At 41.4% G+C, this 16,902-nt stretch overlaps 1 protein-coding gene across 3 annotated transcripts in view; it reads left to right on the top strand.

Moving 5' to 3' along the window:
* Positions 1-16,902, top strand: part of LOC124615942 (Bardet-Biedl syndrome 4 protein) — a 127,804-nt gene that overhangs the window by 81,001 nt on the left and 29,901 nt on the right. For all 3 annotated transcript variants that reach the window (XR_006979821.1, XM_047144137.1, XM_047144138.1), the window contains exon 9: positions 2,471-2,664. Coding sequence is in view for 2 of the 3 variants with exons in the window: in XM_047144137.1 (XP_047000093.1) it covers positions 2,471-2,664 (194 nt within the window). In the remaining variant the exon portion in view is untranslated. The remainder of the gene's footprint in view (positions 1-2,470; positions 2,665-16,902) is intronic.

The raw sequence follows: 16,902 nt of genomic DNA on the forward strand, positions 1-16,902 counted from the left end.
ACCAGGCCTCAATCTCCGCTAATTTCAAGTTGCCGCCACTCATACCTCACCTGTCATTCAACATCATCTTTGCCTCTGCACTTCCGCCTCGACTGACATCTCTGCCCAAACTCTTTGTCTTTAAATATGTCTGCTCGTGTCTGTATATGTGTGGATGGATATGTGTGTGTGTGCGAGTGTATACCCGTCCTTTTTTCCCCCTAAGGTAAGTCTTTCCGCTCCCGGGATTGGAATGACTCCTTACCCTCTCCCTTAAAACCCACTTCCTTTCGTCTTTCCCTCTCCTTCCCTCTTAAAGCTTGAATTTTGTGTGTATGTATGTGTCTGTTTGTGTTTCTATCGACCTGCCAGCGCTTTCGTCTGGGAAGTCACATCATCTTTGCTTTTAAATATATTTTTCCCGCGTGGAAAAAAAAAAAAATATATATATATACCAGATGGCATGGACCTGGATTACCACTAGAGGTCTCTACAGTCGTTGCGCCTTAAGCCGTGGCTGCGCGCGCTTCTGGCTCGCGTATAACCTGAGGGCACCATGGTGGAGCACGTGGTCCCAGCAGCCAATAGCGATGTACCGTATCCTGTGTATATGCACCTGCCTCTCGCTCAGCTAAGCCGTTTGATGTTCGTGTGAGTCTGTCGGCATCTCGGCTACAGACAGCGTGTTTACTGTACTTTGTTTTCGTTTACGAGTGGACATTGTGGATTCGTTTAGTTGTCGGTTATGACTCTGTTGCTTCTTGCGTGTTGTTGTTGTAAGGTCTTGCTCGGTCGTCTGCTGTTGTTCATGTCCGTCCTTTCCCGTTTATATGTTTGTTGACGGGCCACTCCCGTTTGGTCCCACCTCACTTCGTTCTTGGCAACCCCGCGACTGGAACAGTCGCAGATACAACATATACAGCACTAAACAGTGATTCAGTTTTGTTTAGTCAATTGAATAGTAGCAAAATTTGAGTCTCAATTTGCTTGTTGGTACTTACTAGAAGATTTTTGGTGTTACTCCACATCATCATTTACAAACTCATACGTTTGCACTCCTACATATCAACTTAGCCTCAGGTATTCCACCATGAATTATTATGTGCAGTTGAAACTATTTATGTTCTTCACCCAAGGAGTAATTTGTAATCCAGGTGAGAATCTTACATATGTGATAGTACATGCTGGTTTACTAAGGTTTGTGCTGATGTTGCAGAAATGTTGGAAATAAACTATTCTCATTATTGTGTGAAATATTTGTATTTGCTAAAATATGCTTAAATTTTTTTATATGTACTTAAGCACAAAATTTTCCAAATGAAGATGACTCTACAGTTGAAACTGCAATTGTGATAAAGAAATAAAGCTAAAGCAGAAATTTTGCCCTACAAAAAGCATAAATTATTTGTTAATGTGATAATGGAAGAGCTTTGATGGTACATAAATAATCGATTGATGGAATATGAATTACTTGTTAACTGTTTTAACAAAGCACTTTGTTGTCTGTTTGAAATACTGTATGAAATTATCATTACATTTAACTTAAAAAAAAAATTCAGATGTGCCTCAAAGAACCACAGACAATTAATGGTTAGCATTTATTTGGACTTGGACCTTGCATTAATATACCTGAAGTCCCACAGGTGATAGATTGCGGGTGTGAAAAAAATATATAAAAATGATAGTTTTTGTACTCTTGTCACAATATGACATTTCTTGAATTGTTTTGTGGTCCTCTCTTACTTATTCTAAAATTATTACAGATGCTACCTACTTTTTCTTCACAAACTTAAGGACTCAATAAACATCCTTTTAAAAGCATTGACAAAATCTCTTCAACTGTTTGAGATCAGTTGTCTTAATACAGGCAAAAATAATTTTCTCAAAACCAAAAAATGTGACTAAAACTGTACAAAAATATGTTTGAAGTCTAGTGGCACTGTGTTCAATCTGTGGATCATGTATCTGAGAGCAGCTTGTTTTTGAGACTGTGGGTGGTTTTAGGTTTGGTGTGGTATTGTGTCTATTGTGGTGGTTTTCTGTAAATACTGTATGAGTGTTGGTTATTTTTCTGTATGATAGATATATTTAGGAAGTTTATTTGACCTGCTTCTTTCTCTGAAGTGATCTTCACTTTTATGTAGTGTGTTTATCTCTGTGTGCAGTTGTTCTGTCTTCAAGTCTGGAGCATCTACTAAGCAGAGGATGTCATTCGTGTATCACCATCACTATAGTAGATTATATTTTCTTGGTAGCATTTTCTGAAATATAACATAGTGAAGACTTTCACTTGCCTTTCACACTAGTTATTTCACTTGTTGATTTAATTTAATGTTCCTTCTTAACACTAAGGATGTAAGGAATGTGATGGGGTATTGCAGTTCACAACTAGTGCTGCACTGTGTCCTTTCTCTTATTTTATCATATTATCTTACATTATACTTATAAATTCATTTAAAAAGTACATGCTACAATTTTCTCTGTTGGACAGTTACCTTGAAGAAACTGGGAGATCCAGACAATGCTCAAAAGGCTTTTGAACAGGCTGCACGCCTGGACCCAACAGATGCTTCCATACCTTTGAACTATGCCATATTTTTGGCTGCTAATGCAAGAAAGGAAGAAGCTGCAGCTCAACTGAAAAGCTTCCAAGATATAGCACAGCAAGGAACAGTTAACCAGGAGGTGAGAATAATTAGTCTATGACGATATATGTCTCAGACATGGTTGCCAGATCCTTCTTTGTCTTTTTATGTTAGAACAGTTTTGCTATATTCATAGGCCAAACAGATAATTGTGGTGGAAATTAAGAAGACAGTGGGTGCTTATTCTGGAAGCATCTAAAAGAAAGTAGAATGCGGCAGAATTGGACAAAATCTTCCTTTAATGGATGCCTACAGTAGGAGTGTTGAGAATCTTGTAACTGAATACCACTATTTATTCGCCCAAAACATTCATGGAAGCATAAAAGTGGTTTTACTGCAAAAGCTCTTTTAAGGTGACATATCATATGTTGATAGGTATCAACTTACACAGGCTTCACTGGGCAGCTCTAGAACAGAAATGTGGCAAAACAGAAAAGAATAACCAGTAACATTTATTAAGAGTATGTCACAAAACAGCACTTATCTTTAGTACAATTGGTGTATAGCACTTGATATGCTATACTTAATACAGTGAAATCAGAATAAATTTATTGTCTTTTAGCAGCCTATAATAATGTCATTATAACTGAATGTAATATTGTAGACACTCACGATTGTCCCACTACTCTGTAAATAGCAACTGCTAAGTCGTAACATTGTCTTCTCAGTGGATCTCATAGAACTGCGCTCCATAGCATAATTGCAAGAGCAGTATTGAGCTGGCTGCGGTTACTAAACTGTCAGACTGCTCGATCGTAACTGTGAGTATCTGTAGTACATACGGTTTTGTGTCTGGTGGAAAGATATCCATCTCTGCCAGTACAAGGCAGAACCAGTGTAGTCAGCACTCCCTTTGGCAGCTCTCCACATTATTGGCAGATGTGTACAATGTGTAGGTGGACATGGCATGGAAGCAGAAAGTGATCTGAATTTGTCAGCGCCATCTGGAGGCTGCTTCTCGGAACCGAGAGGTGCCGGGTGAGTGGTTGTGCTTCTGTATGTGGCACCCTCTTGTATTTGTTGTGTACCCTTAAACCTGACATAACAAAGAGATATTGTTTTTATGAGAATCCACAGTAAAACAAATTTGGGAAATTAATAAACCCAGTCTTTGGATAAATACAGATGACTTCTTCTACGTGCATCCAGAGTTAGTACATTTCATATATGCGCAGGAAACAATGTATTGATGTGACCATAGAGTAAGAATATCTATGGAGTGAGCATTCAGAAGCGCAGAATGAAATTTTTGTTGCAAACACCTGAAAGTCACATGGCTGTAATACTACTACAGGCAGATACCACTCAAAAACACTATGGGTTTTGTACACATGTTCATTGTCTGCAGCTGGTGGTCAAGTAGTTAGCATCACTGCCTGTAGATCACAGGGTCCTGGGTTCGATTCCTGGCTGACTCAAATTTTCTTCACAATTGGGTGTTTGTATTGTCTTCATCACAAATATGTGCAAGTCTCTGAAGTGGCACCAGATAGAAAGACTTATACCAGGCCCAGGCAGCCAAACAACCCCAGAGGCTAGGTCCCAGCTATTAATGCTGTATGGTCATTTCATAAGTATACTAATAATTTTTGTTTTATAACTGGAATGAACTTAATTTCTTAGACTTTTCTGGCGATTTTGTGACATCTTGTTGAATCGGGTGTATTGTTGGTGGTCTGCATTTTTCTAACACAATATTTCGATTTCGTACCTCGGCATCTTCATCAGGTGCTTTCTGCGACTGAACAACAGGCTGACCATGTCCCGTATTTATATCTGTATCATGTCTGGCATTCCCTACACCATCCATTCCCACTGTGACCATGTCGGTTGGTCGCCGGATGTTCCATCTTCCATCCCCGCCCACCTCCGCTGTTTTCCCCGGTGGCAGCCATTCCATGGCGTTTCCTACTAGGTCCGTGCCAGCCAGGCTCATTCCTCGCACTGTTGACAGGCTGCGTTTGTTGTTGGTGACTGTTCCGACTTTCTCCAGCGCCCCTGTCATTCTTCTGGTCTTGTGTTTTCTTCTGTTGTTTTTGTAATAGGTCCAAACCTGGGTTCCACACCATGCCGAGTTGGTATCCAGTTTCCCGGTTCATCAAGTTCTCTGCAATCTCGATTTCAATTGATTCAGTGATGACACTATCCCAAAATATGGGGGTCTGAGATAAGATCCTGGTTTTATCATAATTCATGGTGTGCTCAAGTTCCAAGCAATGTTCTGCTACTGCCGATTAAGTGGCTTGTCATAGCCTGGTATCCCTTTAGTGCTCTTTACATCTTATGTCTACGGTCCTGGTGGTCTGGCCAATGTGAGACATACTGCATTCATATGGTATATGGGAGATACCAGGTTTTCTCAGTCCGAGATCATCCTTAACCATTCCAAGAACCACTTTGATGATCTTGTTTGTTGGGCAGAACACGCTCTTGATATTGTGCTTTTTCATTATTCTGCTGATCTTAGCAGATATAGGTCCTGCTTATGGTAGAAAGGCTACCATCCTGGTCTCATTATCTTGTTCTTCTCCCTCAGTATCAGGCCATGTGGAGGGGTTTAGCGCCTTGCGGATGTCCCTTGTTGAGTATCCATTGTCTGCGAACACTTCCTGTAGGTGTTCTAACTCTGCTGCAAAGCTGTCTGAGTTGGACAGTGTTTTGGCTTGGTGAACAAGTGTTTTCAGCACCCCATTCTTCTGTGCTGGATCATGGCAGCTATCAGCTTGTAGGTATAAGTCGCTGTGTGTAGGTTTTCTATACACACTATGGCCTAATGTGCCATCTGTCTTCCTTTTCACCAGGACATCCAGGAAAGGAAGTTGACCATTATTTTTTAGTTCCATTGTGAACTTAATGCTGGGGTGTATCGAGTTCAGATGCTCAAGAAACTCGTGCAGTTTTTTCCGACCATGTGGCCAGATGACAAATGTGTCATCAATGTACCTAAAGAAATAGGTCGGCTTGCAGGCAGCGGTCATAAGTGCCTCATCCTCGAATCTCTCCATAAACAGATTTGCAACTACCGGAGATAAGGAACTACCCATCGCCACTCCTTCAGTCTGTTCATAAAATTGACCTCCTCATAGGAAAGAGGTCGAGGTTAAGACATGCTTGAAAAGGTCCAAGACAGCTCCACCAAATTTTTCACTGATTAATCGAGTGTGTCCTGAAGTGGTATCCTAGTGAACAGAGACACAACATCAAAGCTGTCCATGATGTCTGTGTTAGAGATTAGTAGGTTTTTGAAACGTTCCACGAAGTCTGATGAGTTACAGATGTGGTGGACGCGCTTTCCCACATACGGTGCTAACATCATCTTAATGTGGGTGACTGTAGGATAGGTGGTTGCACCAATATTGCTTACAATAGGATGCAACAGTATACCCTCTTTATGGACCTTGAGCAATCCATGTAATCTAGGTGGTACTGGTGCCTTAGCTTTCAGTTACTTGACAACCTTCTCAGACCATCCTGTTTCCTTGACCAGAGCTCTGGTTTTCCTGTCCACTCTATCAGTGGGGTCTTTCTCTAGTGGACTGTAAGCAGGTTCCTGTAAAAGCTGACTGATCTGCTCATAGTTGGTCTTCAGCAGTACGACAGTAGAGTTCCCCTTGTCTGCTGGTAACACCACTATGCTTTCATCTTCCCACAAACTCTTGCGGGCCATCCTCTCATCTCTTGAAATGTTTGTTTTGGGTGCTCTGGCTTTGGTGAGTGCCCTGTACATCTCTTTCCGAATCTCTTCTGCAACACTTGGTATTTCCGCAGAGCTGATGAAGCTGGGGATTGGCAGGTTTCTAGGAGTGACTGCAAAGTTGAGGCGACTTCCGAGCACTTTTAAGGTGGCATCTTCTAATGGGCACCACTCAAATTTACCACCTTGTGAGTATCATGTGCCTATTGCACTTTCTTTATTCATGCTCTCAAATTTCGCCAGTTGTCGAGCTGTAGGATTGTGTTTAATGCATGCCATCAGTGACCATGTCATACCGTCCATCCTGTTCCAGTCCTCTGGTACTAAGTTGTTTGCCAAATCCAGGTGTAGTCGAAGCAGATCCCTGGAGGTAACGTCCAGTCTATGCTGCATATCATGGATCCTTTCCCTTACCAGGCCCATACTGGCGCAATGCTGGATTTTGTTAGCAGCCTTAGATGTTATATGGTGTTTAGTTTTGGCAAAAAAAGACACCACATCATCTTCTCTGCACCTAAGCAGGAAACTGAGCACGCTCACCATCCTCTCTTTGCACTGTCGTAACTTCTCCAGTAACTTCACCTTCTTGCATATTTCCTCCCCGTAGAGTCTTGCAATGTAATTTCTTAGACTTTCCCGGTGATTTTGTGACATTTCGTTGAATCGGGTGTACTGCTGGTGGTCTGCGTTTTTCTAACACAATATTTCAGCATCGTACCTCGGCATAAAGGGGTATGCCATGAAACGGCCACCACTGGGGAAAACAGTGGAGGTGGGCGCGGACGGAAGATGGAACATCTGGCGACCAACCGACATGGTCACAGAGGGAGCGGATGGCATAGGGAATGTCAGACATGGTCCAGACATAAATATGGGACACGGTCTCAGCCTGTCATTCAGTCACAGGAAGCACCTGATGAGGTCGCCAGAGGAGAAATGTAAGGATGTAGAAGAACATATCACTAGGAGTAAGATAGATATTGCCTACAGGAAAATTAAACAGGCCTTTGGAGAAAAGAGAACCACTTGTATGAATATCAAGTCAAAAGCAAACAAAAGCAAGCGGAAAGGTGGAAGGAGTACATAGGGGGTCTAAACAAGGGAGACGTACTTGAGAGCAATATTATGGAACTGGAAGAGGATGTAGATGAAGCTGAGATGGGAGATATGATACTGTGTGAAGAATTTGACAGAGCACTGAAAGACCTAAGTTGAAACAAGGTCACAGGAATATACAACATTCCATTAGAACTACTGATAGCCTTGGGAGAGCCAGCCATGACAAAACTTCCAGCTGGTGAGCAAGATGTATGAGACAGGTGAAATGACCCACAGAAGAATATAATAATTCCAGTTACAAAGAAAGCAGGTGCTGACAGTTGTGAAAATTACTGAACTATCAGTTTAATAAGTCATGATTGCAAAATATTAACATGAATTCTTTACAGACAAATGGAAAAACTAGTACAAACCGACCTTGGGGAAGATCAATTTGGATTCCTTAGAAATGTTGGAACACATGAGGCAATACTGACCCTACGACTTATCTTAGAAGACAGATTAAGGAAAGGCAAACCTATATTTCTAGCATTTCTAGACTTAGAGAAAGCTTTTGACAATGTTGACTGGAATACTCTCTTTCAACTTCTGAAGGTGGAAAGTGTAAAATACAGGGAGCGAAAGGTTATTTACAATTTGTACAGAAACCAAGTGGTCATTATAAGAGTCGAGGGGCATGAATGGAAAGCAGTGGTTGAGAAGGCAGTGAAACAGGATTGTAGCCTATCCCCCATGTTGTTCAATCTGTATATTGAGCAAGCAGTAAAAGAACCAAAAGAAACATTTGGACTAGAATTAAAATCCATGGAGAAGAAATAAAAACTTTGAGGTTTGCTGATGACACTGTAATTCTGTCACAGACAGCAAAGGACCTGGACAGCTGAACGGACTGGGCAGTGTCTTGAAAAGAGGATATAAGATGAATGTCAACAAAAGCAAAATGAAGATAATGGAATGTTGTATCAGGCGATGATGAGGGAGTTAGATAAGGAAGTGAGACAATTAAAGTAGTAAATGAGTCTTGCTATCTGGGGAGCAAAATAACTGATGATGGTCGAAGTAGAGAGGATGTAAAATGTAAACTGGCTATGGCAAGGAAAGCGTTTCTGAAGAAGAGAAATTTGTTAACATCGAGTATAGAGTTAAGTGCCTGGAAGTCCTTTCTGAAAGTATTTTGTTTGGAGTGTAGCCATGTATGGGAATGAAACAAGGACTAAAAACAGTGTAGACAAGAAGAGAATATAAACTTTCAAAATGTGGTGCTACAGAAGAATGCTGAAGATTAGATGGATAGATCATGTAACTAATGAGGAGATACTGAATAGAATTGGGGAGAAGAGGAGTTTGTGGCATAACTTGACTAAAAAAAGGCATCAATTGGTAGGACACATTCTGAGGCATAAAGGGATCGCCAATTTAGTATTGAAGGGAAACATGGAGGGTAAAAATCATAGGGGGAGACCATGAGATGAATACACTAAGCAGATTCAGAAACTTTTAGGTTGCAGCTGTTATTTGGAGATGGAGAGGCTTGTAGAGGATAGAGTAGCATGGAGAGCTGCATCAAACCAATATCTGGACTGATGACCATAACAAAAACAACAATAAAAAGGGTAAAAATATAATTTTTTTAAAAAAAACTACTTGAAAATTAAGGTGTGTCTTATAATCTGTAGCATATATGGCCTATAAAATACTATATGTAACTTCATAAAAATACTCAATTTCCTGCAGAAGGTGACTGAAAAAGTGAGTCCTTTCTTCTGCTTACTTTCTTAACAAACATGTCAGAAATTGTATCAGTAATTGTTGTCCATTGTTGCTGTTAAAGATATTTATTGCTATTGGACACTTAATTGTCGTGAATGCTATCAGAACATCAGATATTTAAAGTTTACTGTTGCTAAATGTAAGTATTTTTCACTGATTATGTTTACAGCAAACTCCCAATTACAAGGGATAATGTATATCTGAGACTGCAATGATCAGGATACTGAAAGCTGCTATTTACTGTATTTAGAGAACATGTTACATGCCATATTTGAAAGCTCACTGTAAAATGAAGACTTCGTTGCGAAATTACACTTATAAAATGCACACTATTTTGTCTCACTCGCTTTCAGTTCACCTTCTTTCTTTTTCTGTGTTGTTCACTTTTTTTCCTGGTAATTGTTTTTAATTTCTGGAGAGCTAAAACAATGATAAGGTCAAATAAACTTTGTCCTGTATAATCTAATTACAGACCAGTGCGCTTCGGTGTGATGGTGTGCTTTATAATGAGCACCTTATACACCTCGTCTTCACTCTCTTCCTCTATCAAGTATACTTCGTTCACTAAATTTGTATCATGTAGCTGCTCAAAACCTGGATTGTGGGAGTTGTTATTTAATCACTTGCAGAAGTTTTTGCCATAAAAGTCTTCACTACAAAAAATTTGGTTCATAAGAATGACAATCAATGATTGCAGTTTGGTAAGTGGAGGGGAGGGAGGGATTGTGTTGGGTGGCAAGCAGGAAGAAGTGTTGCAGATGGGTTGCTAGAGGCTCGGAGCAAAGCAGCAGGTGCGCAGGATAGGAACGCGGGAGGGAACTGTGACAGATGAATGGGCTAGGACGTGGTACACAGGCACCGCAACTCATGAGTTTGCGTGGCATACAGTGAAGACACAAAGCTATGTATCCACTGAGGGGAGGATATATAAACAAATCTGTAACATAGCTATGGGCATCACCATGGCACCCTCGTATGCCGTATTATTTATGGGCCATCTAGCCTCCCAAAACCCCAAACCACCTTGTCTGGTTCATGTACGTTCATCCTTGTGACTGGAGGTCTGAGGGACTTGGCCATTCTCTTATGTAGTAAACTGGAACACCTACAGGCATCCTTGTGATGCTATTTATTATATGGCTACCAGTTTTGGTGCTTCAGGGCACCATCTTCAAGCCTTAACTTATGCTGAGGGGTTAATACACTGGTTTACAAAATTAAAGCAACAAACAGAAATTTTGCAAGTTTGTGTATATTTTGCTACAAAATAGTATAAACAGGTGATAGTAAAGTAGAAACATGGTGATAATACAGAATGAAAACAACTTCAATATGCATAATGGTAGACAAAAATGTTCTTTGTTTTTTTCCAACTTAACAGATTTTCACACACATTCTGACAACTGCCTAATATGCTCAGTATGGGGTACGACCATCTCTGGCAGCACTACGGCCCTGACAACAACGGAGCAGGCTGTGAATGACATCATTACTCTCATGTTGAGACAATAACACCCAGTCTTACTGGAGACCTGCTCACAACTCTTGGGGAGTGGTTGGTGGATGCTGACATGATTCAGCCTGTCTCCCTAGTGCACCCCAGACATGCTCCATGGGTTTCAAATCGGGAGAGTGAGCTGGCCACGCCATGTGTGTAGTATCTTCTGTTTACAAGGAAATATCAACTTCTCTTGCTCTATGAGGTCAATCATTATCGTCCATGAAGTCTGGGCCCGCCCCACCTTGCAGCAACTGCACATGAGGCCCCAAGACCTCGTCGCAATACCTGACAGCAGTTAAACTGTGCCGATTCACCCATACAACTTCATGAAGAGGTGTTCATGTGGTCAACATAATCCCTGCCCACAACATTAAGCATCCTCCTCAATGTCAGTCTCTTTCCATAATGTTTACATCATGAAATCGTGTTCGATGTTCCCTCCAGATGTGACTCTCTAGACCAAATCGGGACTCATCTGTGAAAAGAACATTGGCCCACTATTCGATTGCCCAGATAGTATGTTGATGACTCCACTCTAGACATTCCTTTCTGTGAAGACATGTCACAGGTACACATACAGCAGATCTCCAACAATAAAGGCCATTCTGCCGAAGTCTTCTGTAAACCATTTGTCTCGATACAACACGTCCAGTGGATGCTGCTAGGTCAGATGCCAGGTGCCATACAGTACTAAGGCGATACTGTCATGCCCTTATATCCAAATAATCATTCTCTCTTTCTGATATCACATGTAGTCGGTCCTGTTCTGGTCTTTGGGGTGCTGTTTTCCACATATGAGAAACAACAGAACGATTCACATTAAGCCATCGGGCCTCCTCACTTTACGACTGTCCTGCTTCCATTCTCCTTACGATCCTCCACCCCAGGAAGTCTGGTAGGTGTCTTCTCTGTGCCGTACTGCACCATCAGTGATTGTTTATACAGTCACTGATGCTGCAGTATGATTGTGGACGTGGGACTACCTGGCAAACACTACCCCATTTTGTACGTGCCCTGATGTCATCTTTGATGTGGTTGTCCATTGACCAGAATGCTGTTTTTCATGCAGAACGTGATTGTATGGACATCTGTTGACATTTTTGTATGATTATAGAATGAATTAGACACAAGACAGGGGAATAGAGGTTTGTTGCTTTAATTTTGAACATCAGTGTACCATCTGCATACACACTTTATCATTGGCCAACTTCTATAACTGGTTTTCACAGACTACCTGTAACAGCGATGTTATCTCTTCAACCATCAACTTTCAACTATAGTTGATGGTTGGAGATAGAATATCACTATTACAGATAGTCTGCGAAATCCGTGTCATTTACACAGGTGGTGTTAACCCCCCAGTGTCAGTTAAGGCCTGAAAATAGTGCGCTGAAGCACTGAAACTTGTAACCGTATAATAAATAACATCGTAAGGATGGCTGTAGGGGTTCCATTATATTACATTATCTGGTTCAGGTTCATTGATGACATCTTCATGATCTGGCCACAGGGTCAAGACCCCTATCGTCATTTCTCCACAACCTCAACAGCTTCTCTCCCATCCACATCACGTGGTCCTCCTCAACCCAGCATGCCGCCTTCCTGGATGTTAATCTCCACCTCTGTAATGGCTCCATCCATACCTGTGTCCAACGTCTGACCGCCAATAGTACCTGCATTTTGAGAACTGTGACCCCTTACACACAAAAAGTTGCTGTCATATAGCCTGGCCATCTACAGACGGCATATCTGCAGTGGCAAGAATTCTCTTGCATAATATGCTGAAGGTCTCACATATTCCTTCAGAAACAGGTGCCATATGTAGTCTGCAAACATATTTTCCCCTATCGCATCCACACACAGCCCTGATCTTCCAACCAAGAATCAGATTGTAAGGAGAATGCCCCTCTGTGTCACCCAATACCACCCGGACAGGAGCAACTGAACCATGTCCTTCACCATGTCTCTGATTATCTATCACCAGCCCCAGAAATTAAGAACATCTTACCTACGATCCTTCCAGCCCCTCCTAAAGTGATCTGTCATCCACCTACACAACCTACACAACATTGTGGTCCATCCCTAAGCCACTTGCACTCACAACCACAAGTCATAGGGCTCATATCCCCGTGGAAGAACCAGATTCAAGACCTGTCAGATTCACTCACCAAACACATCCTACTCTAGTCCTGTCACAGGCTTTCCCATTGCATTAGATGCAGCACTCATATCAAAGCAGCCATATTATATACCAGCTCTGCTGCAATTACTGCACAGCATTTTATGTGGGCATGACCAGCAACCAGCTGTCAACCAGAATGTATGCCAACTGCAAAAAGTGGGCAAGGACAGAGTGGACAACCCAGAGGCACAACACACTGCTGACCACATGCTATAATTCAATGGCTGCTTCACAACCAGTGCCACCTGGGTCCTTCCCTCCAGTGCCAGCTTTTCAGTACTGTATGGATGTATCCTTGCAGCACTTCTTTTGCTCCCATAATCCTCATGGCTTCAATCTCTGCTAACCCACTGTCTCCACACATTGTGTCCAACAGTTTCCCCCTCCTGTATCATGTCACCCACTGCATGAACTCATCAGCTCCAGTGCTTGTGTGTCACATGCCTAGCCCATGTACCTGCACCCTTCCCTCCCTTATTCCTATCCTACACACCTGCTCTGTGTTTCTCCAAGCTGCTAGCTATCTGTCCCAGCACCTCCTCCTGCCTCATGTCTATTTCTTCATCTAACAGCCCCACCTGCTGAATTGCCATCCTGGCATTGTCATTCCAGCCAGCACAATATAGGAATGTAGGTGTACAGCTATGTGTGTGCAAGCTAGCAGGAGTCTGCAGTCTTCTTTTTTATGTGCCTGTCATTGACTCAATACTTCCAATATTCTCTCAGTGGTCCCCTTTACTCCTGAGTATTGTATTCATGTCCCACAACCCTTAAAATTTTTTATTGCGAATTCACTCTTTGCAACATATAGATAACTTCTAACTTCCTTTTGATCATTAGAATAACACTTCCACGTTTATCTGTCATGTTGCTAACACGTATAAACCACCCATTACTTTAACAATATGCTACACAATGTGATATATGCTAACACTTATTGTCAATGGTACATTTTTGAAGCTACCGTGTTATTGAAATCTGTCGGTGTCACGAAAAGTACAATGAACAATTGTGTTTTTCTTGACAGTGTGTAACAGTATATACTTCCATTCTGTATCTACACAAAGCATCTGAAGGAAGCTTTCTAAGAAGAAAAAACGAAATCATTTTCTTTTCTTTTACTATTGGCTTTAAGTTTGTAATTATCAGCTCTTAGCTCTTCCATTCTAATTATGACAGAACATCGAGCTTCTGCCAAACTGAGAATGGATAAGCTACAAACTGGATATTTTCATCATGATAATCAGGTGTTTGTTGTACTAATCGTTGAATCAGCAGCATGAACCGATGTGTGTAAGTTGATTATGCTAATAGCTTGCCTTCCAAATTGTTAGAATGGCCCACATATCTAACTTTTAAATTTGTGAACCAGTATCTCCATTGAAGGTTATTATTCAGCCATTTTATGAAGTGGTAAACTATTATATTTCATGCCTCCCAGAGCACTAACCCAATAATTTTCTTTGAAACTATATAGTCTCTCCTTATGGCATTCCACAGCTCCATCAGCTCAGAAATTGTCGCGTTTACTATCTCACAATGATCAATTCTCTCACTTCAATGACATGCCATGTTTTATCAGAGCAAGTCAATTTCTGATTGAATTATCAATAAAAAATGTTTCTTTTTATCCTGGAAAAACAACACTGTGTACTGCAGTAGATATTTTTTTGTTACTGAGAGCTAATACAAATTCTAGGACTCTATGGATGTACGGACGATGTCTACTTGATGGTGCTACTGCTGGTACAAAATTAGATTAAGATATTTTATTCTGGTCTGTACCTATTGCTGTCAGGGCACATTATTTATGGCAGATTTTCACTTCTTTCGCCATTGTTCCCATCCTCTTGCCCTTTTGCCTCTTGCCTCCCTCTCCTCTCCCTCGTCCTCTTCCATCGCAAGTAATTCTTGACAGAGGTCATAGACAAACAAGACATGTTGAGCACCTATTTCTTGTTTTATACCTTGTTTCTGCAGTCACATATTGAGAGGCCAATGTAATTTTACCTTAAGCTGATGAAGATTACTAACTGGAGCTGTACAGCCATAAATATCATATTGTTGGATGTTACATTCATATGTCTTGTATAGGCATAGTTCTCCCATTCCTATCCAAGTGCCACATGGATTAACCTATGAAGCAAAACACTTCAGCTTGTGTGCTGTAAGCTCATCCAGAAAGTTAAGTCACCTGGTGCTGTTAACAAAACAATTATAGTAACACGGGAACATTTATTTAGAAACAGATAGATCGATCATTAGGCGGGTTGACAACACACTCGGCACTGAAATTGAAAAGCTTGTAGCATCAAAGCCAGATGACAGAAACTGGAGCCAGTTTGTGACAGCTGCTTACACCTTTTGGTCTTTGTTGTTATGTTGACCAGACAGACATTTCTACAGATTTAAGAAAATATGGAAAGCACTGGGAACTAGGTCAGTACTTCATGATGAACTGTCAAACACCACAGTATAATTTCTGCAAGAACTGTTTGTGCACTGAGGTATATGTTGAAAGAAATTTTCATGGTTGAGAACAACATGTACATATAGTGAGTATCCCACACATGTTTTGAAGTATCCGTTGAAAATTCCAAATTATGAATATCTGTGACAAATTCAGTTGTAAAGGGAAAATTCTCTATTTGGTATATCTCACTTACTACATGAGGTCATCATCAATGAAGCTGCTCCCAAGCATGGGTAAGAAAGGAGGAAGGGGAGGACTAACACCCATTAAAAAACTTCAGTTTACCTACCCCTCGTGATTCACCTCACGAGGTTCCCTTGCTGGGACTGCAGCAGAAACTTCTGTTGGCAGTGAAATGGGTGAGCTGGCAGATTAAGAAATCCTCCTTTCAGGGGTAGTTTAAAGGCTCGGGAGAAGGAAAACTCTGAAGTAAAAGCTGTGCAGTGTCTGTTTCACAGGTTAGGAGTGACTGCAGAAGCATCTGTTCTCCAGGTTAGAAGCAGCCTAAAATTAACTTTGAAGTTCACAACCTCAGTTTTAAATCTTGAGAGTGGGTTATGCCCACCCTCTCAACTATCTTTGAGAAAAATGTTTGGTAAAGGGAACTACAGGAGGTAATTGGAAACAGAAATCCTCCACTGCCATGAATGGTGTGATGAAGCCGTCAGATTCTGGAGCTTCCCACAAACTTAGCATGGGGGATACCACGCAAACAAACATATCCACTCAAAACCCTGAATGTCGATGTGTTCTTGAAAACAGCATCAAACTTATCACTGTTTTGGGGATGTACATCTACATGACTACTCTACAATTCACACTTAAGTGCTTGGCAGAGGGTTCATCAAACCATTTTCACATTACTTCTCTACCGTTCCACACTAAGAGTGTGTGGGAAAAACAAACGCTTAAATCTTTTCCTGTGAGCTCTGAATCTTCTTATTTTAGTACAATGTTCATTTCTCCTTTTGTAGGTGGGTGTGAACAAAATATTTTCACTGTTTGAGTAGAATGTTGGAGACTGAATTTACACAAATAGATCTCACCACAACAAAAAATACATTTGATTTAATGATTACTAAGCCAAATCTGTGACTTTCTTTCCTATTTGACAATAAAACAAAATGAGCTGCCCTTCTCTGAACTTTTTCAGTGTTCTCTCTGAATTGTGTCTGGTAAGGATCCAATACTGTGCAAAAATACTCTATCAGATGTAAGTGACTGATAGAGATGGGTTGGGGGAAGGGGCCTCACAGTGTCAATCAAACAGCCTATAATTCAAAATTTTTTATTATGGTACCCCATTGTATCTCCATACAAGAAGTGTCAGCTCAGCAGCGGCGTTCAGTGGACTCCTGCATGTTGTCGCTTTGCAGTGCTGACAGAGCGTATCATTGACCCGGCAGTGGCTGGTGACGCAACTCCTTCTGTCAGCAGCAAATCCAGGAGCAGATAGCCTCAGCTAGCTGTGACCGTGTGTGCTCTGGCAAGGCTCACACACCCCATGCTGTCTGGAAGGCAGCAAGCTGGTGATGGATTGATCCACTGCAGTGAGTTGATGGCCAGTGAGATGCTTCACCGGGCCAGTGCAGGTCCGTT

This window comes from Schistocerca americana, chromosome 5, assembly GCF_021461395.2.
Source record: "Schistocerca americana isolate TAMUIC-IGC-003095 chromosome 5, iqSchAmer2.1, whole genome shotgun sequence".
Taxonomy (NCBI): domain Eukaryota; kingdom Metazoa; phylum Arthropoda; class Insecta; order Orthoptera; family Acrididae; genus Schistocerca; species Schistocerca americana.